Raw genomic sequence first — 25,604 nt, 5'->3', positions numbered from 1 at the left:
TCATGTCAAAGGCACTATTGAGCATGTCCCAGTCGCTGAGGGACGTGTCCCTGATGCAGATAGACATTGCCGGGGACTGCATAGCGTGCCTCAGTCACGGAGAAGCAATTACACCATGGTGTAGACAAAAGGGAGGCGCCAGGACTGACAAAGCCAGATGACGCAGGGGCCTCTGGAGCTCCCTCCAGCTGCCCCTCCATCCTATGGAGTCCCCCAGGGCTCTATGGGCACTGTCAGAGAGGAGGGAGCACTGGAGGCCAACTCGGGGCCTACCACCAAATAGATGAGATGATGGTAGTCTACAGTTCTTCCGAATCCCCCCTCCTGACACCTGCACATCTCAAGGCAGCAGGCAGAACTGGATGGCACCACAATGTCATGCCACCAGTAAGTTGGCCGAGGCACTTCAGCACCAGGCCCTCCAGAGGATGTTCGCTAAAGGCATCAAAGGCCACAGTGCAGAAAGCAGCAGGCTGGCTTCACTCATGTGCATCCTGGGAACACACATAGAGTTAGCAGTAGATCATGTAAGATAAGAAGATTGAGTATAACTGAGTGGGCACAGGTAGGTGGTGGGGGCGGTAACAATCTGTAGATAGGGAGAATGTCCAATGTTCACTATTAAAACATGTTACACTTGATACATGTGAAGCCTCTGTCACGTTAATCTTCACAACAGGCCTGGGAAGGAGGGGAATGAGAATGAAGTAGGGGGATTGGTTGGGAGGGAAAGGGGGTGAGCTGACAGACAAAGCCTCATCCTGTGAGAAGCGGGTGAGGATGAGGGCCTCCTTGGTCCTCCGAGCATGCTGAACCATTGCCACCACCAGTCCTCCACCATTCCACTCCTTCTAAGGCTCCTCCCCGGGCTTGTGCACCATCAACTCCTGGTCCGGCTCCTCCTCCTCCTCTTCAGATGAGGCCGCATGTCCATCATCCTCCTGCATGTCGCCCTGTTGCTGTGCCAGGTTGTGGAGAGCACAGCAGTACCACCACAAAAAACCCTCTAGTGGGTGTACCAGAGGGGGCCAGGCATTGGAACCGCATTTTGATCAGTCCAACGCACCGCTCAATGACAGCACAGGTGGCAACATGGACCTCGTTATATCGGGTCTCTGCATCGGTCGCAAGCCTCCGCATTGGCATCACCAGTTTGGATCTCTGTTTATCACCTCTTATCTCCTTAGAGCCAACCCATCATCCTGGGCTGATGCTGGAAGACGGCGGGGATCTCCGAGTGTCTCAGATCTTACCTGTCATGCAAGCCCCCTGGGAAGTGTGCACACATTAGCATGATCCGGAAGTGGTGGTCACACACAGCTTGAGCATTCATGGACTGGAACCCCTTCCTGTTAATGAAGGGCACTCCCTGATGCCCCGGTTCGAGCAAGGTGACATGTGTGCCATCAATTACCCCCTGTACCTGGGGCATTCGGTGATGGCGGCGAATCCTGTGGCCCGGGCATCTTGATGGGCTTGATCCAGCTCAAAGTTGATATAGTTTGATGTGGGGGCATACAGGGCATCTGTGACCTCACGGATGCACTTGTGGTTTGTAGCTTGCAAAATGCCACACATGTCCCTGCTCGAGCTCTGGAATGGGAATATTAGGGAGACTGTGCTCAGGTACTCTCCCCTGATCCACACACACCCTTTGGTTACAAGGATATCCTCAGTGGTGAAGCCCAACTCCTGAGTGTTAGATTGTTGGCTGCTGCCTCAATGGCGCTAACACTTCTAGACGTTAGGCAAACTGTTCAGGCTTCGACGTTTGATTGAAATGCCATGCAATAATCAATGTCTGAGACATGGCAGGGCACATGTACCACGAGAATACACTTGAGAATATTTTGTTTATTAAACAGTTAACAGTAACAAAGATTTGAAAATTAACTACGTAACATTCTACATATCATACTAACCATTAAACAATAAGGAAACATTACCATTCATATTGGTAGTAATACAAAGCTATATCCGCACATATTCACAAAACAAACCTCACAGTATCACCCCTCGCAGGTTCCTTAACAGAAACGGAGGATATGTCTGAGAATGTGTTATCATGTCCAGACCTTTGTCGGAGAAATTATCTGTCCATCAATGTCTGACTTGTTCCACGTATCAGTGCCGTTCTCCATCCAGGAGCCGTAGCTGTGCAGGCCCCTCCCACACAAATCAATTTTACCGGAACCAAATCTTGGCATCCACACATTCCACGCTCGAGGCGCAGTGAACATCCTTGACTTCCAGCTTGTTTAACCCACGGTGACATGCCGTTTACATGCAGCACTCACCACACCAGCAATAAAAGCATCAGTAATCTGCAAAAGCATTTCTTCAATGGCGTGAACAGGTGGCCAATTTGGATCAATGTCACGTATCAGGTTCCGCAAAGTCTTCTTGCTTCAAACTGGATTGCCTATTGGACTCGTAAATTCCCCTGAGCCCAGTGTTCCACGACCCAAGTATCTTACAAGGAATTGTCCTTCTTTCCGACTACAGAAAAGGAAGGAAGCAGCAACTGGAGCCTCCAGGCATCTGCAGCCACCAGCAGGAGCAGCAGCAAACACAACCTGCACCCGAGAAGTGCTCTCACAACTAACAATGTCAATTCCTTATTAGCAAAAGCCTTTTAAGCTGTGACGCTAGAGGCTGCTCACAGTCAAAGGGAGTGAAAGTGACCTTCAGCATATAACCAAAAACAGGGCTCTGTCCTGGAAGTGTTTGTTATAGCTATTATAGCAGTTAATTTATGCAGCATATCTTGTATCTGTAGTGGAATAATAAATATTCATACACTTTGCACCTTAAGCATACTTAGTGAGCATCTCTTATTTAGAAGGCATGCCACTTTATTGTGTATGTTTTGTAACCCCTATTCTTAAATACTTAAATGGAAAGGGACAATTTAGAAAAACAATTGATATTGTGCAATATGAACCTCTCAAGTTTAATTACTCAAAAGGAACAAAATAAGTCTACTTACTGCTTTCAGCAATGTAACATGTTTTGCTCCCCAGTGCCCCAATACAAAGCACCATTCAGTGTAACCAGCAACTTGACAACAATTTATGTGGACTGGAGTCAAACATTCCAGCTGAATGGAGAGCTGAAAGAGTACGTACTGACAGAGAACAACATGCGGATTTACAGTGGCTTCGACAACAGGTTACACATTCCAAGAACATCTGATAAAAGTTAGTTGAAAAAACTGTTCTATTTTGCCCTCTTCACAATTCAATCAGTTGATGCTGTTTCATGATTATCTTTCAAGACGGAGTTTCTAGTCCACACTGCAGTAAAACAACATTTAGGTCCATACATTATTGAAAGGCTTCTGAGTTTATTGAGCAACGTACCGGTCACCGTGGCCTAATTTGGCCTGGCAGCCTTCCTGGCAGTGGCACTAAAGTAGGTCATGAGTGGGGAGGGGTTGCAAGGAATACAAGGGTGGCAGACACATGCTGGCAGCAACCCTTGGGTGAGCTGCAGATACTGGAGGATCATGAAAATAAATATTTTTCTTCTTTCACTTCTCTGATTGCAATCTTGCTGCTATAGTATTGATTTGTGATGTTTACACACTGCTTTTATGCTTCATTGTCTCCCTTTTTCTCTCAATAACCCTTTTAACTTATTTCTGCGTTTTCTTCTAATTATCCCAACGAGTTCTGTCGCCTTTTCCTATTCTATAGGTAAAGTCCATTTTTCCTCTGTATCACTTTTAATTTGTTCATGTACTCTAATGTAACCCAGCCTTTTACTGTCCCATTAATCTCCCAATTATCAGTAAACGGTTGGAAGGAATGTGGTGGTGAATCTTTTTCTTGAACCACTAGACTCCTTGGTGATAAAGACCTATTCACCAATAGCCTGTTGCTCAATATGGTTTCAACCAGAACCACTCCTCCAGACCAGTTCACAACCTTGATCCAGACATGGACACAAGAGCTGAGTGCCAAAAAAATGAGATTCCAGTCACCTTCAATCGCCGTTCCTAAAGGTCAATAGTGAGGCTGTTTGCTGATAATGCCACACGCTTCAGCTCTATTTTCAAAACGGCCAGTACGAAAAGTGCAATGACATTCAGATTTTCTGCATAGATAATGCTGCACCCAAAGGTGCTTCAATTCAATTGAAGGAACACTGTAAAACATTTCAAAATGGTCATTACAGAAAATGCAATATTGTTTAAGTTCTCGACATAGATCAAATTGGACCTTGAGGTGGCTTCAATTCAGTTGTGATACATATTCTCTGCATACATTCAGTGTGAGTCATACAGTCCAAGGAGAGTCCATACAATTCCCAACCATTTGGTTCACTATGGCTGACCTTTCCCCATTGAGCCTCTGCGGCAGCTGCCATAAGCTTGAGTGAAATTATTCAACTTCTGCCAAATAATTAACATTTTAGTCTTTATATCAAAATATCTCCTGATCTTGGGTAATTCTGACTGCCAGATACTGGTCGCGATTCTCCGGAAAAATTTCTAAGTGTGGTAGCGAGCAGGAAGTGCCGCGAGCTTCCTGGCGTTCAGCCCAGCAAGGCCGGCAACGATATTCAACGTTAATTGGTCACTTAACGAGGCCCCATGGGCTTCTGGCCACTAATGAAGGCTCACCAGCCAATTTGTCTGCACCGCACTCGCCAGCCCCCCGCTAACAAGATCGAGCAGCACTTGCTCAGCCAACCCCAGCCAGCTCGGGTGCCCTGGAGACAGGCCCCAAAATTCGGGGACACAGACCTGGGGAGGCTCCCAGATGCAATGGAGGCCAGGAGAGATGTCCTGTTCCCCCGAGGGACCTGGAGGATCAGCCATAGGGCAGCCAGTGTTGCCTGGGACGAGGTGGCGGTGGCTGTGAGCATCAGGAGTGTGACCAGGAGCACTGGCCCCAGTGCCGAAAAAGGTCAATGATCTACACAGGACAGCGTGAGTGAGTAGACACCAATGCCTCCTCAATCCCCTTCCCCCCCCCCACTCCAGACCTTTCCGCCCCCACACAGGCATCCAAACCCCCAACTCTCCATGTGACCCGCAACCCTCCCTGTACCCTTCCTCTCCCTTCAAACCCCCCCACCCTTTCTTCACACCCTCCCACCCACCACTGCGAACCACACATGTGGCTAACGGTGCCCTCTCTGTGTCTCCTCAGGAAAAGCTCACCCACAATTGCGAGGAGAGGGCCCAGACTGGCGGTGGGGTGCAGACTTAAGAATCCATAACTCCTTCGAAGAGCGAGACTGGAGGAGACTGGGGTGGTCAAGGACAGGGCGGTCACCCACACGGAGGTTGGCAGACGCACACAGGTGAGGAACCACCAGGCTCCACTTGGAGGACCTGTAAAACGTGAGTTGTTATTGCCTTACTGCTTGACCCATCCCTCCCACTGACTACATGGCCATTCTCCCGCAAGTCCTCTATCTGACAGTGCCAGCCCATCCCAGATGGCACCCTCTCCAGCTGCCCAGGAGACCACCTCAGAGAGGAGCTCCAAGGAAGACACGATTGAGGCGTCACAGCTGTCATCTGCACCCTCCACCAACGCAGCTACACGTACCATCGGTGGGAAATGTTAGTGGGCAGGCTTCTGAGGCACAACCTGGTGAGCACCACACTACTAATGATGTACATCAGCTGGAGGCAGGAACCCCCAGGCGAGACAGCAGCTGGAGATCTGCTGGATCCCAGGACCCAGCTGGGTCCCAGCCTGATGCTCAGCCCCTGGAGCTGATGGAGATGATAGGGAGCAGATAGGGACATTCAGAGGGAGATGTCAGCGACTCTCTAGCAGATTCATAGCCGATTGGAGGAGTCCCAGAGGCTACGGGCACAGGAGATGTCACCGGAAATGCTTGGCAACGAGGCCAACACTGCTAGGGTTGCGACTGCAGTGGTGAGCCTACTGTCGGCACCATTAGTGAAGGTGTCCAAGGCATCACACAGTCAGTGACGGCCATGGCTGAAGGTCTTGGCAGAATGTCCGCCTTGCTGGGGGATGTTATCCAGTACCAGGCTGACCTTGATGAGGTTCATTGTTACGACACCCTGGGTGAGTGCGTGGTCAATTTTAGCCCCGCAGACCCCGAGTCCTAACATAAGTGAATGAACCAATAATTAATTTTTTCCGAAGATCTTTAACCCTTGACTGCTCCAATGAGTTACAGACACCAGATTTATGAGTAAAACATTAACAAACTATTTATTACTAAAAGGAGAAATGATGAACATAAGAAAATAACAGGATAACCGTCTACTAGACTACCTACTCCCAATGTTCCATCCCAGCCTGTACCCAGACACAGAAAAAACAGACACCAGGTAAGGGTTGGCGAGGAATAAAAAAAACAAGGGTTAAAGGGGAAGGTCTGAGACAATTCTTCATTACTGTGGTTGTAGCCTCTGGGAAATAGGTTTACTCGAGAGGTTCAGGTTGGCGCAATTCCGTCCTTCGACCACCAGATGATGTTTCACCTAAGAATTCCAGGTCGGTGCGATTCTGCCCTTCGGCCACTAGATGGAGCTAGGTCCCGGTATTCAGATTAGTGCAGTTCTCATCGCCGGCCACCAGATGGTGCTGTACACAGGATGCTCAGGTCAGTGCACTTCTGCTTTTCTACCACCGTAAGAAGTCTTACAACACCAGGTTAAAGTCCAACAGGTTTGTTTCAAACACGAGCTTTCGGAGCACTGCTCCTTTCTCAGGTGAATTATGAGGAGCAGTGAATCAAGGAGCAGTGCTCCCGAAGCTCGTGTTTGAAACAAACCTGTTGGAATTTAACCTGGTGTTGTAAGGCTTCTTACTGTGCTCACCCCAGTCCAACGCCGGCATCTCCACATCATTTCTACCGCCAGATGGTGCTTTTGCTTCCCTGTGAGAACAATACAGCTCTGATCCTGGAGTTTAGCAGTTTTTAGTTGCTTGATTCCTCAACAAGATGTTTTGGGACCAGCCCATCTGAAAGGGGGTTTCCCCAGTGTCCAAAGACTACAATTTAAACAGAAATCCCAAAGCCAACCCGAAGAATGTATATCAGAATAGGCAGCAGGACAGGAATTAAAAGGGAATACAAGACAAACAGACAATATCCTAACTACATGCCCACTCTCACATGGTAATGGCTGGGTCGCTGCGGAGCTTGCCCCAGACGCAGATGGGCATTGCCGAGGTACTGCAGAGCATGTCCCAGTCACTGAGGAGCATCACCGAGGGCATCAACATGATGATGCATACCATGGGGAACCACCAGGTCTGGCAGAACCAGATGATGCAGGGGCAGCCGAGGCTCGAACCAACTGCCCCTCCGTCCGAAGATGAATCCCAGGGCCTTTTGGATACCAGCCAGGAGGAGGAGCCATTGGGTGGAAACCTGGACCCATCTCATGGAGTGGCGACAGTGGCCACCAGCTCCCCAGAATTCCACCCCTCTAATGACGCCGCGTCTCGGGGTCAGCTGCGCATGTGCCACTGACAAGTGCAGCGGGGCTATTATGGTGAATGTATTACTGCTACCATTCACCATTGTATTGCATTACATTACATTGTATTATGTTGGTGCCCTTGTGGGCTCCGCCTATGGCTCCGCCCCTTCGGGGGAGGTATATAGATCTGCAGCCTGTAGGCGGCACTCAGTACAGATCAGTCGCAGGCAGGCACAGTTCTAGCTGATTAAAACCACTGTTCACTTCAACTCTCCGTCTCACGTGAATTGATGGTCGCATCAGCTCTTCCGCCCCAGAGCCCCCAGAGGACACCCACCAGGGGTCTCAAAGGCCATGGGGTGAGGTAAGCAGCTGGCTGCCTCCAGCTCTGCTGTGCATCCCGGGGACACACCTAGACATAGTGGTAAAGCCACAAAGGCAAAGCACATCGAGGACCACTGACGGCACAGGGGGAGGGGGGATAGGTTGAGAGGGAGGGGGTGGGGATGCACCATCAGGAGAGTGGTGAATTTTAAAACCCAATAAACACCCTTGTGCAAAACCAGTTTGATGCCTCTGTCACTTTCTTCCGCAACGCAGGCCGACCTCTGAACCCTTGGCTCATCTCTCAAGGCATTCCCCCCTTCCCCCTGCCCCCAGGCACACTGCGAGCAGGTGATGGGTGTGCGCGAGCATTGATGGAGGAGCACAGCGCCCAGATCTCTGCAGGTTATCGTCACCCCTCTGCCCACGACAGTGAACCTCTGGTGGTGCCGACACAGTCCCAGCAACCTGGTGAGATGTAATACATATCCTGGGAGGGTGGGGGGTGGTAATGAAGATGGGCCAGGCCACCTCCTATGTGAATCGGGCGAATATGAGGGCCTCCTTGACCCTCCGGACTTGCCAGGCCCTCGCCACTGCCGTCTGTCCTGCAGGCTCCTGCTGATCCTTCACTTCCTCCCTGGCCTCGTCCTCTAGCCCTTGTTGGTCCGGCTTCACCTCATCATCCCGTCTTCCTCTACCTCCTCGGAGGTGGCCGCATGTTCCTCTTCAACAACCTCCATCTCGTCGCCCCGCTGCTGTGCCAGGTTGTGGAGGACACAGCAGACCACCACAAAGCGGGCGACCCTTCTGGGGGTGCACCGCCAGAGTGGTCGAGGCATCGGAACCACATCTTGAGGAGTCCGATGCACCACTCAATGACAGCCCGGGTGGCTGCATGGACCTCGTTGTACCGGGTCTCTGCTTCGGTCTCCAACCTCCGTACCAGCATCATTAGCCAGGTCCTTAGTAGGTAGCCCATATCCCCCAAGAACCAGCCGCCCATTCTGGGATGCTCCTCGAAGAGGCTGGGGATGACCGACTGCCCCAGGATGTAGCTGTCGTATCCGGGAAGCGTGGACACACATACATGATCTTCATGTGGTGTTCGCACATAAGTTCATATTAAGGGAGTGGAACCCCTTTCTGTTAATGTAGGGCACTCCCAGATGGCCCAGTGAGCGGAGGACAACATGCGTGCCATCCACAACCCCCTGGACCTGTGGCATCCCTGCGATGGTGGAGATGCCAGCTGACCAGGCATCTTGCTGGGCTTGGTCCATGTCAAAGTTGATGTATTTTTCCTCCCGGGCAAACAGAGCATCCGTGACCAGTCAGATGCACCTGTGGGATGTGGCCTGTGAGATGCCACACAGGTCCCCACTCGAGCCCTGGGATGATCCCGAGGCGTAAAAAATCAGAGCTGTGGCGATCTTCACAGCCACAGAGAGAGGGTGTCCTCCCCCTCCATGTGATGCCAAGTCTGCAAGGACATGGCACAGGTGCTGGACAGTCTCCTAATTGAAGCGGATGCCTCCTGCGGCACATGCTGTCCATCATCTGTTCAAATGGACAGCGATGCCTGTACACCCTTGACCGTTGCAGGACTCCCCATCTGGGTCCTTCCCTGGCCTGATGGACGGTCGGGTACTCAGGGTGTGGGGCGGGGTCCGACACATGGTCTGCGACCTCGAGCACCTGCTGACGCTGCTGCCGCCGTCTCTGGCGTCTGGCCGCCCGGCCTTGCAGCAGCACCACAAGGGCAAATTCTGCTGGGTCCAAAATACCTGCCATAGCATTCAATATCTGTCAGGCTTTGGGAGAAGATGTTGGACTAACAAACAGTAGTGGCTCCCATCCTGGGTCCCTCCACTCCCCCATAATTGCCCCTTGCCTCCACCTGGAACGCCCTATAATGGCACTCCAGGCCACGGCTGGCCCCCCCTCACGGGATCCTAGACCCTGTACGCTGGACACCTGTTCATAACGTCACCTGGGCCTGCCGTTGGTCCCCTCCCTGTGGCACTCGCCCACCCTGCAGCCGTGGACATGTCCCCGGACCTGTGTCCCAATCCCTGGGTGTTTGGATCTCTGCTGCTGTGTGTGTGGTGTTGCCTCCTGCAATGTTCGGGCACGGTGTCCAGACACCACAGTTTGATTGGGATGCTAGGCGATGACTCCCACATGCTACATGGCCCACCCACCCACAGGAATCCGCTTAGGTTGTGTGAAGTGCTCACTTAACCACGATTGCCAATTCCCTATTAGCAATAGCCTTCAGCCACACAGCCAGAGGCCTTGACAGTCGGTGGGGGTTATGGGTGGTCAGTGGGGCAGGAGGGCAGGGGCTAGGCTTGACCCCGGAATTCATGCATACGATCCAGGATTGGCATGGTGGTGCCGCGCACGGTAGCTGCCCTGCTGCACTCCCCCCAGCCCCTGTCCCACCTTCCCACCCTCCCATAGCAGCCCATCCCTATGGAGGATCCCCTACCCCCAGCTGAGGGTCCGCCACTCCCAGCCGAGGGTCCCCCCCATCTCTGCCGAGCACAGAGGTGGCAAGCCCAGTGTCCCCAGGCTCTTTGCCTGTGAGTAAAGTTGGCTACCCACCTCCTCGGCTCCCCACAGAAACCCATCCACCAGGTTCACGTTTTTAAAAAGGAGTACTAATCGGCGCCAGAGTGAGCACTTGCTGGGGAGGCCGATGAATAATGGGAGGCCGTTGGATATGGGGTGGCCCTCGTTAATTGTAAGGAAATAGGGCTAAAGCGGTGATAATTGGTTTCTCGCCACGCTACAGCGAGATCCAAATTTCACCTACGGGAGTAGGCCGGTTGCATCGCGGTTCTCGTTTTGCGGCTTCTCCCGCTATTGACCGGCCTTGTTTCGCTCGAGGGAGAGCGCAACGAGGGTGAAGAATCGCACCCACTATAAACCATTGCATGGTCACTGTCCCTGCTGTGTCTTTTATTTACTAAAAATAATTTACATAATTAGGTCAAGAAGGCCGCTGCTTCTTGTTGCTTCCTTGGCACACTGAAGATTGCAAAGTGACTTGAATGGAAAGGAAAATTAAGCAGGCTGTGTAACAGCCAGCTGACTTGTTACACCCTTCACTGTGACCATGCCGAGGCTGAATTTTACACATAAGTGTAAGTGTCATTGGATGTAAGAGAGCATTGGTTTGACATTTACCTCCATTGTATGTTTATTTGTAAATGAGCTGGCTTGTAAGCTGAAGTCTATTCAAGGATTCATTCATTTTTCACACTTCAATAATTTTTAAGAAACTGAGGTTGGAATTTTCTCTTTTCCTGACTGTGTCAACTCAGGAAAAGTGGGATGTGGCCCACCGGCTGCGCTGCCGCATTTCCCGCCATATCCTTGACAGACAGTCAAAGAAAATCCTGGAGGCGGGTTCCATGGCGTCACACTGGTAGGCAGATTCATATAGAGCCTGGCCCGCCAGTAACCACGGCCCATGACAAATTGCGCCCTCATCGGAAAGAAATTGTTCCCCATCCCATGGATATTTTGCCCCCTCTGGCTTTCCTGCCCGCTGATACTGGGGGTGGAAAACTGCTCCCATAGTGTGGAATTTTATATTTAAAAGCAAAAAGCATGTGCATTCTTGTGTACTACAAGGTATTTTTATTCACCATCCAACAGAGTGATCTGTTGTGCCTTAGGTGAAAGTTAACTTTCAGCATAACTGCCTCTTCCTGTTGCAATGCACCTTCACCTTCCTATTTATTAGTAGCTATTTTTGCAGCAGCACAAATGAAGTTTTTTTTGCCATTGTGGCAAAAATGTATGTAAAGCATGGAGCTTACTGGAATTGTAATTATGTTTTGCTATTTGTTGTAGCTTTTCTATTCCAAGTTACATGTGTAACAGATATGGGAAGTGCAAATACCCCCATCATCAAATATAGCACAACAACAGACGTTGGTAAGTATGTTGCACATTTGCTTTGTTTAAAATCACCTGCACATAGTTGTTTTTTAATGGTGTAATCAGTGGAGATGTACATTTTTAAAATTAGTTGAAGATAGGTTAAACAAAGAAAAGTAATAAAGCCACAACATTTTAACAACTGCAAATTGTTACTATAATCTGAGTTTTTTTCTCATTTATGGGATGTGGGCGTCGCTGGCTAGGCCAGTATTTATTGTCCATTACTAATTACCCCTGAGAAGGTGGTGGTGAGCCACCACCTTAAATCGCTGCAGTCCATATAGTGTAGATACATCAACATTACTGTTAGCGGGGACTTCAGGATTTTGACCCAGCGACAATGAAGGAATGGCAATATACTTCCAAGTCAGGATAGTGAGTGACTTGGAAGGGAACCTCCAGGTGGTGGTGTTCCAATGTGCCTGCTGCCCTTGTCCTCCTTCGAGATCATAGCAGTCGTGGGTATGGAAGGTGCTGCCTACAGAGCCTTGGTGAATTCTTGCAGTGCATCTTGTAGATGGTACACACTGTTGCTACTCTTCGTCAGTGGTGAACGAAGTGAATGTTTGCGGAAAGGGTGCCAATTAAGTGGGCTGCTTTGTCCTGGATGGTGCCAAGTTTCTTGAGTGTTGTTGGAGATGGATTTAATAATAAATCTAGTAGTGAACCTCGTAATATCAGTCATAATTTGAAACAAACATGTTGGACTTTAACCTGGTGTTGTAAGACTTCTTACTATAATTCGAATAATTCACTGCGTTAACACAATTTGGTTTCCAGTCTGTTGAGAGCATTAACACACCATAGCAATGTAATTAATGCCTGGTGTCAAGCCATGCAAAACTTGTCCTCCAATTTGCAGTCTTTCTTTCAGTAAAAACCATTTCAATAGCAGCCCCTATTTTAGGGCAACTTAAGCATGCATGAGCCTGCACAAAGATGTAATTTATACATCAGATTTTACGTAGATAGTCTGACTAATCATTAAAGATTTCATGTGTCTCTGATCTCACTCAGCCAGTCCATGTAAGAAAAGGGTGAGGGAGGACTCGGACCAAACTTTCCTTAAAACGGAATGTTTGGACGCAAGAGGTAAGATAAAAAAATATCCACTATGAGGTCTATGACAGATAGATTATTTAAGGTCCCTTAAAAGTTAAGAAATATTAACATCATGAAAGTAGTTACCATGTGGATATTACCAGTTAATTCAGTAAAAAGGCTCTGGTTTTCTTCCATCAATTTCTCAAAAATACAACTAAAGGGAAGAATCTCTAATATATGTTGGTCCTATTTTTAACCTACAATTCTAAAAAAATAAAAAAATAACTAAGGGACTGACCTGAGATTCTCAGCCACCAGAGTTGAGATGTCAATTAGGCTTATTAATGAGCCAACTTACACCCAATGTACCAGAGGCCACTGCAATTTAGTGGTACCTTAAGGCTTAAACTAGATCCTGGCAGTTTTCCCAAGCCCTTAGGCAGCTGTCCAGTAAATTTTATCAAATTCTGTGGGGTTGACAGGGTGGAGGTCCCACCCATCAAGAGCTGCCAGCCAGTTAGTGGTCTTTACCAGTAGGAGGAACGGCTGCTGACAGCAATGCACCCACCAGAGGCCCATGAAAAGTCCTGGAAAACCAGAACAAAGGTGAGTGAGGGTCGTATGGGGGTCATGGGGATTTACAGCTGCCTAAGGGCTTGGGAAATCTGCCAGGATCTAGTTTAAGCCTTGAGGTAGGCCTCTGGTACATTGGGTGCAAATTGGCTTATTAATGAGCCCAGTTGACATCTCAACTCTGGTGGCTGAGAATCTCAGGTCAGACCCTCCCACCCTCTGCCTTAATTGCGGGTGGTTCTCCTGCCTCTGGGAGACTGGCATGATGCCGCTCTTGCAATTAACTGGGTCTAGCCTCCATGTTTCCCTCCATGACAGGGTGCATTCAATCCAGCCCTAAGAGTGTTTGAATAATTTGCAGGAAATGTTAATATCTTTTATTTGTTTTAAAGGTTCTATAATACCTATTGTTGAAGAGAAAACAGGAATACTACAATCAAATACTCAATTCTACAATGAATTGTGGTTCATTATAATCATGGCGATTCTTGGGTTGCTGTTTGTGGCTATATTCTTGGCCATCCTCCTACAAAAGGCAATAAATAAACAACCGCACAAACGAGAGAGGCCTCCTTTAATTCCATTGCAGAAGAGGACTAATCTGCCCAATGAATCTTTCATGGTAAGTTTTTGGTAGTCTTATGTGATTATCAGCCATAAATTATGAAGATACAGGATTCTCTTTTCTCACTGTCAGTACACCCCCGCCCGTGGGGTGGCTTCAATGGGAAATCCCATTAACAAGCAGCAGAAGAGAGAATCCTGCCACCAGCAAATGGCGGGAAACATGCACCTGGGAGAACAGTGAATCCCGCCGCAATGCAGTAAGCACAGCTAGAGTTCCATTTCATGTCTCTAAGTGATCACTTCAAAATATACATTATTCTGTAATGGTTGGAATGTTCACTTGCTATTTTTTCTTCAAATTTTGCCTTATCTGAACCTTACTGATGTGAGCTAGAGTACAGTGCCATTGGCTGCTTGTCCAAGTGTTTGTCTTTGACTTCAGCTTTGACAAGAGGTGGCGGCAGGCAATCCCATCATGGGAGCAGTGCATTACATTAAAGCTCTGCACCCTGTACTCCTCTAATGTCTGCAAATGTACATTTTCCAGTCGAGGTCACTGAATAGCAGTCAAGACTCTTTCTCTTAATAGCCCTGGGCCAGTTCCACTTGTAGCACCTTACTGTTACCTCAGCTGAGATTAGGTAGTTCAACATAAACCTGGACTCAAACATATGTTCTGTGACACACCAGGCAATGTTTTTGCAAACTCTGTGTTGGATTTGCAATTTTACATTTGATAACATTCTTAACTTAAAAGAAAAGCAAGGCTTGCCCAAGGTCAATAAATGACAAACAATTATTATTGAAGAACAGAAAGTCTTGGCCAAAGGAGAAAAAAAATGTGAAATTGTCTTTAAAGATAATGGAGATGAATTTGTTCAGAGCTTCTCCCACTCCTCCGATATAACTTCTGCAAAATATCACAGAAAGCCTCTTTTTGAAGAGTAAAAGGATTTCTGCCACCTTACTGCCAAAGGTTTGGAAGCAGATGGAGGGAGATTTTGAGAAAATTCACCCCAGTGTATGACTTTTTTTCTCTAAGAATCAGAAACATTTACTTGAGTTTGTCATCATTCTCTTTAATAATGCAGACTTCTGGCAGAGCTTGTATCTTATGCTTGAACTGTTGTTCACACATTTATCTTAAATCTTGAAGAAATGTACCAACTGCAAAGCTCAATTAAGAGTAACACAGTCAAGATCCAACTATTGTTAAGGATAACATTTAAGACAGCCCCAATCTACTGCTTTACTGTATTTTGTTCCTTGACAATATTATCATTATCCATGGCAAATTTTATCGTGATCGCTTCGCATGCGAGATCTATGGATCCTTTCAACTATCCTGCCTAGATTGACTTTTTACCTAAACTCTGTTCACACTTTTATTTCAACCAAATTTTCTTTTCTTCCTCTCTCTATTTATTCTGTGATGGTTCCTGGTCAAGAAAAACTCTAATGCTGATAATGCCAGTAACCTGTATTCCAATGTAACAACATTGCATGTACCTCTTGTATCTACCCCACAAGTGGAACAAGGGCCCATAGAGAGGGTAAGTCTCCCATTTTTTAAATTGAGAAAGCAGTGCCAGATGTAAGTGTGATCCTTTCCAAAAGTAAAGCTTTCAGTTTTGTTAACAATGTATTTATTTATTTTTCACCACTTCAAATTGCACATAGCAACACAAGGATAGAGGGAGGGAGAAAATTCTTTATTACTCTTCTCCCCTTCTGTATCATGGAATCAAGTGCATTTAAACAATATGTAAAAATAACAAAATTGCAAGAGTTGCCAAAGTTTTTAGAGTCGGATTGGTTTGATGCGGATAAATGCCTCATTCATGGAATTATCATCTCATCCTACAATAATCATGTGGAAAAAAAAATCAAGTTATCTCTCTTCATGTGGTAAGTATGCGCTTTAAGAGTTCAAGGTTTTATATCTATGGCAAATTCTCTTGCCGTAGTTCACATTTACTGACAGCATCATCTTCTTGTAGAATTATAAAATAGTTGCAACATAGAAGGAAGTACTTCGGTCTATCATGTCTCTGCCAGATCTTTGAAAGAACAACTCAGCTAGTCCCACACCCTGACGTTCCTCGTAGCCTGTAATTATTTTCTCTTCAGCTAATTATTCAATTCACTTTTGAAAGCCATGATTGAATCTGCCTCCAGCACACACGCAGGCTGTGCATTCCAAATCCGAACCGTTCACTGAGTTAGAATATTTTTCCTCAAGTGACCTTTAGTTCTTTTGTCATTGACCTCAAATTGGTGTCCTCAGTTGTCGTTCATTCCACCAATTGGTACAGTTTCTCCCTTTCTACTCTGTCCAGATCATTCATGATTATGATCTTATGTTACGTGTATGTATTGTAGCTGTTAAACTCTTCTTCTCTCCTCAGTTTGATGCTATTGCGACACCCTCTGATGCTTCAAGTTCTGTCACACTTAAAAGTTATACAATGTGTTTTGAGGTATGCTTAAGAGTTTGTGGCCTGCAGTGTGACAATGCAATGGAGCCTGATTAGCTGAACTGACTGCATGATTTTGTCCTGAATGCAGTGCATGCAGAGTTTACAGCCTCAGCAATAAAGAGGCATTGCCATTGTAGAAAAGTGTTTGCCAATTTTTAAACAATGTAATTGAAATGACTAGATCATCCATGTTTCCTCCATAAGCAAAAATTACATTTTATAAAGAGTTATTAAAGAAGACCACATGTAGATCACCCTGATTCAATGATTGTGGGTATGCGACAGTTCAGTGCAATTATTGCAATGATACAATACACACATATGGATCATGCATTGGATCAAGACTATTATTTGAAGTCAATAACATTTTGATTATAATGTAATAATCCAGTTGAGAACATGATGTTTGTCAGGCAGACTCAACATGGTTTTATGAGAGGAAATCATGTTTGACTAATCTATTGAAGTTCTTTGAAGAAGTAACTTGTGCTGTGAATAAAGCGGATATACTCCATTTCCAGAAGGCATTTATTAAGGTGCCAGATTAACAGCTATTGCAAAAAATAAAAACTTTGGGTATTGCATATTACCATGGGTCGAAGATTGGCTGACTAACAGGAAACAGAGAGCAGGCATAAATAGATCATTTTCTGGTTGGCAAGGGGTGATGAGTGGTGTGTCACAGGAATCATGCTGAGGCCTCAGCATTTTACAATTTATATAAATGACTTGGATGAAGGAATCGAAGGGTATGGTTGCTAAATTTGTTGATGATACAAAGAGTGTTAAGAAATAAGTTGCACAGAGGAAATACAGAGGCTAGAAAGGGATATAGATAGTTTAAGTGAGTGAGCAAAGATCTTGAAAATGTGAAATTGTTCATTTTGGCAGGAAGAATAAAAAAGGAGCATGTTATTGAAATGGTGAGAGATTTCAGAGTTCTGAGATGCAGCGGGTTAAGGGTGCTCTAGTGCATGAATCACAAAAGGTTAATATGCAGGTACAGCAAATAATTAGGAAAGCCAATAAAATGTTATCATTTATTGTGAGGGAAGTTATTTTTCAATTATACAGTGCTTTGGTGAGAACGCACCTGAAGTGCTATGTACAGTATTGCTCTCCTTATTTAAGAAAGAATGTAATTGCATTAGAAGCAGTTCAGAGAAGATTTATTAAATTAACACCTGGAATGGGTGGGTTGCCTTATAGTTGTCTTATGAGGAGAGGCTGGACAGGCTAGGCTTGTATCCCCTGGAGTTTAGAAGAGTAAGATGTGACTTGATCCTGAGGGGTATTGACAGGGTGGATGTGAAAAGGATGTTTTCCCTTGAGGGAGAATCTAGAACCAGGGGTCACTATTGAAAAATCAGGGGTTGCCCATTTAAAACAGCGATGAGGAGAATTTCTTTCTCTCAGAGCATTGTAAGTCTTTGGAATTCTCTTCCTCAAAAGGCAGTGGAAACAGTCTTTAAAATCTTTTACGGCAGAGGTCGGTAGACTCTTGATAAGAAAGGGTAGAAAGGTTTTCAGGGATAGGCGGGAATGTGGATTTGAGGTTACAATCAGATCAGCCATGATCTTATGGAATGGTGAAGCAGACTCAAGAGGCTGAGTGGCAAACACCTGCTCTTAATTCATACGTGTGTTCGTGTGTTACTCAGCTCCACATTAATATCTAAGCAGCAGCATTGGTTGGGTAGATATATTGAACGATAGAGCAGATTTGGTATGGTTTACTCCAGCTCCTATTTCCTATCTTCTTTTGCAGCAGTCTTACCTGAGCCAAAGATTGTGAGTTTAATCTCTAAACACTTAAGAGCAGGACTTTCAATCCTGAGATAAATAGTACAAGTGGGGAAAAGTGCCCCATTGACCCGATTTTCATTCCAGAGAAAAGGCTGATTCATTGCCCTCGGATGCAGACGTAGGTGTCTGCCAAGGGTGCCGAGTGCCAAGGTGGTCTGTTTAAAAGGCAGGCCTCGGTTCTCTGGGACTTTGTCCCTGTTCTTTTGTGAAATATTAGGCCCCCTAACTGTCACCCATCACCCTCCCCCCATGCCATGTCCATGTCAACCCATGCCCTCCAGCCACCCCCAAAGCCCCAATACCAACTTAATTCCAGTTCATGCCACCATCCACTAACATGTGCTCTTACACTATCCATGCAAACTCACCCAGTACCAACCTCAGGAGCCATATTGAGATTAAATTAAATATAGGTCTAAATATCTGTTAGAAACTTACAGTGTAAAAATAAATACTCTCATTCATGAAAACTCATTCAAAACATTAAAACCCCATTAAGCACTTCACCCCTGACAAAAACGAAACATATATTTGATTCATAATCCCACATCAAAGACAGCTAATCTTATCATAATCTCTTTGAGCTGTCAATCAAAAGTGAATTTACAAGCCCTCTGCTCAGATAATTGTAAATTGTGGAAAGCAGTCAAATATTAATAATGATAGCCCTTAGAATATTTTTAATGAATTGAAATAAATAAATTTTAATCAAATAATTTGACAGCATGACAGTTCTACAAATACTACTCCCTGCATGAGACTTTACACCTCCTCCATAAATTCTTGACTCCCACACGACACGATAAACCCTTTACTGCAGCAATAATGATGCCTGTTGAACTCAGCACTGGGTTCAAATATCCCAGCTGAACTCGGCTTTCCCACATGTGTGAATCACACCCTGCTCCCAAGCAAAAATTAGATCTGTCGAAAATGGGAATAGGACTTCAATCCCATTTGGGTCCCGTCCACCATTTTAAAAGGTCCACAATGTCATTGCAACTGGCCCAGAGTAGTAGCAAGGGAGTCAATAGAACCAAGACCTGGGGTGTGAATCAACCATCGCATTGTGCCAAGCACAGATCTGGGCGCTCCAGATAAATAGTGGGAAAGGCCAAAATCAAGATTCGTGCCAGAGCATTGCAAGCCTTTAGCATTCTCTTCCTCAAAAGGAGGTGAAAACAGTCTCTAAATATTTTTAAGGCAGATGTAAGCAGACTCTTGATAAGAAAGGGGAGAGAAGTTTTCAGGAATAGGCGGTAATGAGGATTCGGAAGTCCTGCTCTATATTTAAGAGATTGAACTCATAATCTTGGGCTCAGGTAAGACTGCTGCAAAAGAACATAAGGAATAGGAGCTGGAGTAGACCATTCACGCAAACCAGTTTACAATTTACCCAGCCCGCTCCCGATGGTAAATTCTGATCTCACCCAAAAATGGTGAGCATATCGTTCACCCTCATTTGCATTAATTTCTATCTCATTAGTGAGATTGAAGTCGAATGCAGTGGCCTTCCGGGAATTAACCAACGCCCCAGCGAGAAATCTTTAGTACTCTTTTTAAAAAGTTGAAGCTGGTGTAATGGCAACTGAGGGGAAGTGAGGAGATGAATAGCCATCTCCATTTTCCAGCATGCAGCGAAAGGTCACCAGAGTTGCTGGCCCAAGTGCTCGGAGGTGGGGGAAGTTGAGTCTGGTTGGGGTGCGGAAGTGTTCAAGGTCAGAGGTTACCCTAGGCCAAGGGGGGCGGGGGCGGGAGTGACTTTGCATCTGTGAGATCTTCAAGCCATCTTTGAATATTGTGAAGACCAATCACAGGGGCAACCAAAGCTGCAGCCTGTCTGTCCTCCCAAAAACTTCCAGGACAGAGGCCTGCTCTTGGTTCTATCCTGAAAGTCACTTTGACTGTGAGCAGCCTCTAGCTTCACAGCTGAAGGCTATTGCAAATGAGGCATTGGTCTTGTTAGCTGTGAGAGCACTTCACACACCTCAGCTCTCATATAGCTTCTTGAGGGACACGTGCCATATCTCAGAGGATGATTAGTGCATAGCATTCAATGAAACTTTGAAGCCTGAACACTGTGCCTGAAATCCAGAACATCAGCACCATAGTCGCAGCTGCCAACAATCAAACATTAAGGAGCTGGACTTCAGCACTGGGGATCTTCTCGCAACCAAAGGAAGGGTAAGTGTGTGGACCAGGGAAGGGCACATGAGCACGGTCTGCCTAATGTTCCCAGCAGAGATCTGAGGGCTCCTAATGTGGCTGAGTGTGAGTGTGTTGAGCAAGGTTTATCAGCACAACTGACTTGCTGGATGGCACTCTGAGAGAAGGCTGGACACCTAAGGATGTGGAGGCTTGGGGAATTTGAGGGTCCCAGGATGGAAGCCATAACTGATTGTCGATCTATCTCCTCCTCCAATTCCTTACTGACAACAAAATGAATGATGGTGCCGGTCCCGCAGCGGCAGCAGTGATGACGCAAGCTGGAGGCGGCACCCCAAGTGCAGGAGGCCGCTGCACACCCTGAAAAACCTGGCCACCCATCAAGCCGAGGAGGAACCCAGAGGGGGAGGCTAGCAATGGCTCAAGGTGTACAGGCATCACAGGTCTTTCGATGAGATGACGGACAACATGTGCTGCAGGAGACTCCATCTCAAGAAAGAGACAGTGCGGCACATGTGCCATGCCCTCGCGGACTTGGCACCCCATGGAGGAGGAGTACACCCTCTGCCAGTAACTGTGAAGGTCACCGCAGCCATGAACCTTTATGCAACCGACACATTCCAGGGCTCAATCAGGGATCTATGTGGCATTTCACAAGCTATAGCCCACAGGTACATCCAGGAGGTCATGGATGCCCTGTATGCTCGGGACTCCAACTACATCACCTTTGAGCTGGACCAACCTCACCAAGATGCTGGGGCTGCAGGAGTCTCTGCTACCGCCAGGATGCCCCAGGTCCAGAGGGCAATTGATAGCACACATATCGCCTTGCATGGGCATCAGGGAATTTTCTTTATTAACAGGAAGGGGTTCCACTCCCTGAATTTCATATTGTGTGCCTCTGTATCGTTCACGTGTGTGCTTGCTATCCTGGGGCCTGCATGACAGCTACTTCTGGAGGCACTCAAAATCCCCAGCGTCTTCAAAGACCAGGATGAAGGGTTGCGCTCTGGGGGAATAAGGGGTACCTGGTGAGGTGCTGGCTGATGACACCAGTGCGGAGGCCTGAGATGGAGACCTGATATAACAAGTCTAATGCTTCCACCCATGCTATCATTGAGTGGTGCATTAGACTGCTCAAAATGCAGTTCAAATGGCTCGACAGCTCTGGTGGTGCCGTGGCTTCAGTAGACCCCCCCCCCCCCCCCCCTCCATCCCCCCCCCCCCCCCCTCCACCCAGAGAGTCTCCCACTTTGTGGTGGTCTTCTGTGCCCTCCACAACATGGCATAGCAGCAGGGCGACATATTGATACCCTTACTTAACAAGAATATGACTATTGAAAGCTCCAATCATCCTAACATGCACAGACTGTTGTGTAGAGCTCCAAAAAAGAGTGCGTCCTGATTTTGTTCCTGAATTGTCTTGCTATAATTTTTTATAGTCTTTCTATATATATCTTATATAACTTTTAACATTTTGAACACCCCAATCAAATCAACCCCAATCAAATCAACCCTTAATCATCTATTCATAAAAGGAATACTCGTCATGTTTATGAACCTATCCACATAGCATAATAATCCATGCTCTGGCATCATGAGGGTGAATCCATGCTGCACCCATTCTGGGGCCAATGTCACCGTCCTGCGGTGTGATGTCTGCCCAGAATTAAACACAGTGCTCCAGAAGGCGACTCAACAATCCTTTATGCAATCAAAGCACAACTTCATTCTTTTTGTATTCCAGTCCCTTTTGGACAAAGGTCAACATTCCAATGGACTTTCTTCTTGGTTTTTGTGCCTGTACACTGATTTTTTAAAAAGGATTTGTGTACTTGGACTCTGAAATCTCTTTGTTTCTTTACTGTTCCTAGTTTCACATCGTTTAGAAAATACACCGATTTGTCTTTCTTGGATCTAGAGTGGGTGGTAACCTCACACCTGCCCACGGTTGAAATCCATCCGCCCTATAGTTTTGCTCATTCATTTAATCTGCCTATGATCCTTTGCAGTTTTCTGCACAGCACATTGTTCTTCTTGTGTAAAGCAGCATCTTCAACAGTGCCCCTCAGTGTCAGCCTGAATATTTTGCCCAAGTCTCTGAAGATGGACTTGAACCGTGAACATTTTCACTCAGAGAGGTGGTTACTGCCAACATCGCTGACACCTAAGAAAATCAGCTCCAGTGTATAAACCTTGGGCTGCAATGACAGCAAATAGTTGCAGGTGGGTGATACCTGGAGGTTAGTCGGGACCTCAATTGAAGAAATTTCACCAAATTCGATCAGCTAATCTTTGAATTAGTCAAAGATATCCTCAGCCCGAGAGCAGCTGCAATGCGCAGCAAGTCAACAAGAGAGCAAACACTCTGACAATAATCAACAGATGGTGATGATTAGTGGTAAATGAAAATACCTGAAATAATATCCTTGTGTCCTGAGTGGAAATCAAGAGAGGTTAAAGCCTTGGTATATTTCCACAACTTCTAAGATCCGTCTGACTATCTGATAACTCATTATTATTTCTAAATCTGAGATAGAAATGTTTAGCTTGATATGTGTACTTCTGTACATTACACAGGTGTCTGCTGCAGGTGAACAGCTTTTTTGTAACCGAATAAACATTACATACATTTTCTGACTGGTCGGTGTAACTAGTGTAAACTGGTTGCAAGCATGCACAGCAGTCAATTACATCAGACCTCTGCCACCTTAATGCCCCACTTAATTTTCTGTTCCTTCATGTGGCATCAGAAGGGCCCACTAATTTATAAATTGCAATATTTAAACAATGTAATTATATGTCGAAATTCCAAAAGTTTTCACCATAATAATATTGAGTCATAAACTGGCCCACTAAAATGGATTACTCGTGATTTGGAGGGCCTGTGTTGTGTTATAAAGTGAAATGAAATAACTCAGCTATGAAGATCTGTTGCTGTACTTCAAGGCCTTTTTAGCACTTTTGTTGACTTTTAATCCTTTTAACCAGATCAGCACTAATTGCTTAGAAGGCATTTTGCCAACTCGCAGTCTGGTATTTTGAAATTGTCTACTGTATTGAGACAAGATGTTAATGAAGTGAATTTGTTCTTTCATTGCGTATTATGGAGGAGAAACAGAGGGATGGTTAAGCTGGAAAATGGCTAGACTGCGTCCACTCAGCGATATTTAAAGCTGGAATTGTAGGCAAAAAACATGAGGAAGGCAGTAACAGAGTTGTGTCTCCTGCTGCAAGGACATTTGCAGCTAGTTTGTGGCATACATGTGATACTACTTGATGGAACCATCAATTCACTAGACACATGCTTTAAGATATGAACAGTGGTTTTAATCTACAGCCAGCCTGTTGCCCGTTGAACTCTCGATGAACTGCAGGCTGGCTCTGGACAAGGGTATTTATACAGCAGACAAGGGGAGGAGTCGTGGGCGGAGCCAAGGGTGGAGCCCGGTACAAACTCCTGAGCATTCCCAGAGCTACTCCCCCTAGTGGTCGGATAACGCTACTGCGCTTACAATGGTATTGGTAAATACAGTGTGAATTACTAAGTTACATTCACCACATTCACCCCCTGCAAAAAAATCAAGTCCGGCGGGGGTGGTGGTCTACAAAGTAAGTCTGTCCGGTGGTCGAACTGTCCCCTTTGATCTGCGGAGCACCGGGGTTGCAGCCTCTTGCGGAGGCTGGCTGGGTGTTGTGTGCTGGGGTACGATGGCGGACTCCAGGGAGGGTTGTGTCCGAGCTTCATACTCTTCTGGTTCGACCGGGGACTGGGGGCGCTGGGGGCTGGCCGGCGCGGGTGCACGGAACTGGTGGAGCGAGCTCGTGGGCTCGGGAGCGCGAGGGGGCGGCAGCATGGGGTGTAGGGTGAGGGGTCGTTCTGTGGCGGTAGAGGGGGCGCTGGATCCGGCGGGTGCCAGATCCCGGAGGGATACAGTGTCCTGACGGCCGTCAGGGGACTCGACAAAGGCGTACTGGGGGTTGGAGTGGAGCAGGCGCACCTTCTCAACAAGGGGCTCAGTTTTGTGCGCCCTGACGTGTTTCCTCAGGAGTACCGGGCCCGGAGTCCTCAGCCATGCTGGAAGTGAGACCCCCGTGGTAGTGCCCCTGGAAAAAATGAAGAGCCTCTTGTGAGGGGTCTGATTGGTCGCTGTGCATAAGAGGGACCTAATAGCGTGGAGCGCGTCTGGGAGGACTTCCTGCCACTGTGAGACTTGGAGCTTTCTAGACCGGAGGGTCAGTAGGATGGTCTTCCAGACCGTCGCATTCTCCCTCTCCACCTGCCCGTTCCCCCTGGGGTTGCAGCTGGTAGTCCTGCTCGAGGCAATGCCCTTGTCGAGCAGGTACTGACGCAGCTCGGCGCTCATAAAGGACGAACCCCGATCACTGTGCACGTAGCTGGGGAAACCAAACAGGGTGAAGATGCTATGCAGGGCCCTAATGACTGTGTGGTAGGTCATGTCGGGGCACGGGATAGCAAATGGGAAACGGGAGAACTCATCTACGACATTTAGAAAGTAAACGTTCTTGTTAGTTGAGGGGAGTGGCCCTTTGAAATAAATCGCGAGGCGTTCAAAGGGCCTAGAAACCTTAACCAGGTGGGCCCTGTCTGGTCTATAGAAGTGTGGTTTGCACTCCGCACAGATCGGGCAGTCCCTGGTGACCGCTTTTACCTCCTCGTTAGAGAAAGGCAGGTTTCGGGCTCTGATGTAGTGGGCGAGCCGGTTGACCCCCGGGTGGCAGTGGTCGTTGTGGATGACTTTCAGTCGGTCAATCTGCGCGCTGGTGCATGTCCCGCGGGATAGGGCATCCGGAGGCTCGTTGAGCTTCCCGGGTCGATACTTAATATCGTAGCTATAGGTGGAGAGTTCGATCCTCCACCGAAGAATTTTATCATTTTTTATTTTGCCCCTTTGCGAGTTATCAAACATAAAGGCAACCGATCTTTGGTCGGTGATGAGGGTGAACCTCCTACCTGCGAGGTAGTGCCTCCAGTAACGAATAGCCTCCACAATGGCTTGTGCTTCTTTCTCGACTGAGGAGTGTCGGAGTTCTGAAGCGGAGAGGGTACGGGAGAAAAATGCGACTGATCTCCCTGCCTGATTTAGTGTGGCTGCTAGAACTACCTCTGAGGCGTCGCTCTCAACCTGGAATGGAGTGGATTCATCCACCGCCCGCATGGCCGCTTTGGCGATGTCCTCCTTGATGCAGTTGAAACATGTCGATTGGTTTAACCAGGTCGGTCAAGGCAACCTTGAGGA

General features: G+C 47.1%; 1 protein-coding gene across 4 annotated transcripts in view; it reads left to right on the top strand.

Moving 5' to 3' along the window:
- ush2a (Usher syndrome 2A (autosomal recessive, mild)) overlaps positions 1-25,604 on the top strand; it is a 1,354,742-nt gene that overhangs the window by 1,318,819 nt on the left and 10,319 nt on the right. For 3 of the 4 annotated variants that reach the window (XM_038811743.1, XM_038811716.1, XM_038811708.1), the window contains 4 exons: positions 3,024-3,200; positions 11,618-11,701; positions 13,717-13,946; positions 15,340-15,444. In XM_038811743.1, coding sequence (XP_038667671.1) covers positions 3,024-3,200; positions 11,618-11,701; positions 13,717-13,946; positions 15,340-15,444 — 596 coding nt within the window. The remainder of the gene's footprint in view (positions 1-3,023; positions 3,201-11,617; positions 11,702-13,716; positions 13,947-15,339; positions 15,445-25,604) is intronic. The other variant, XM_038811752.1, reaches the window with a different exon arrangement.

This window comes from Scyliorhinus canicula, chromosome 1 (genome assembly GCF_902713615.1).
Source record: "Scyliorhinus canicula chromosome 1, sScyCan1.1, whole genome shotgun sequence".
Classification (NCBI taxonomy): Eukaryota; Metazoa; Chordata; class Chondrichthyes; order Carcharhiniformes; family Scyliorhinidae; genus Scyliorhinus; species Scyliorhinus canicula.
This window is presented reverse-complemented; position numbering and strand designations above follow the sequence as displayed.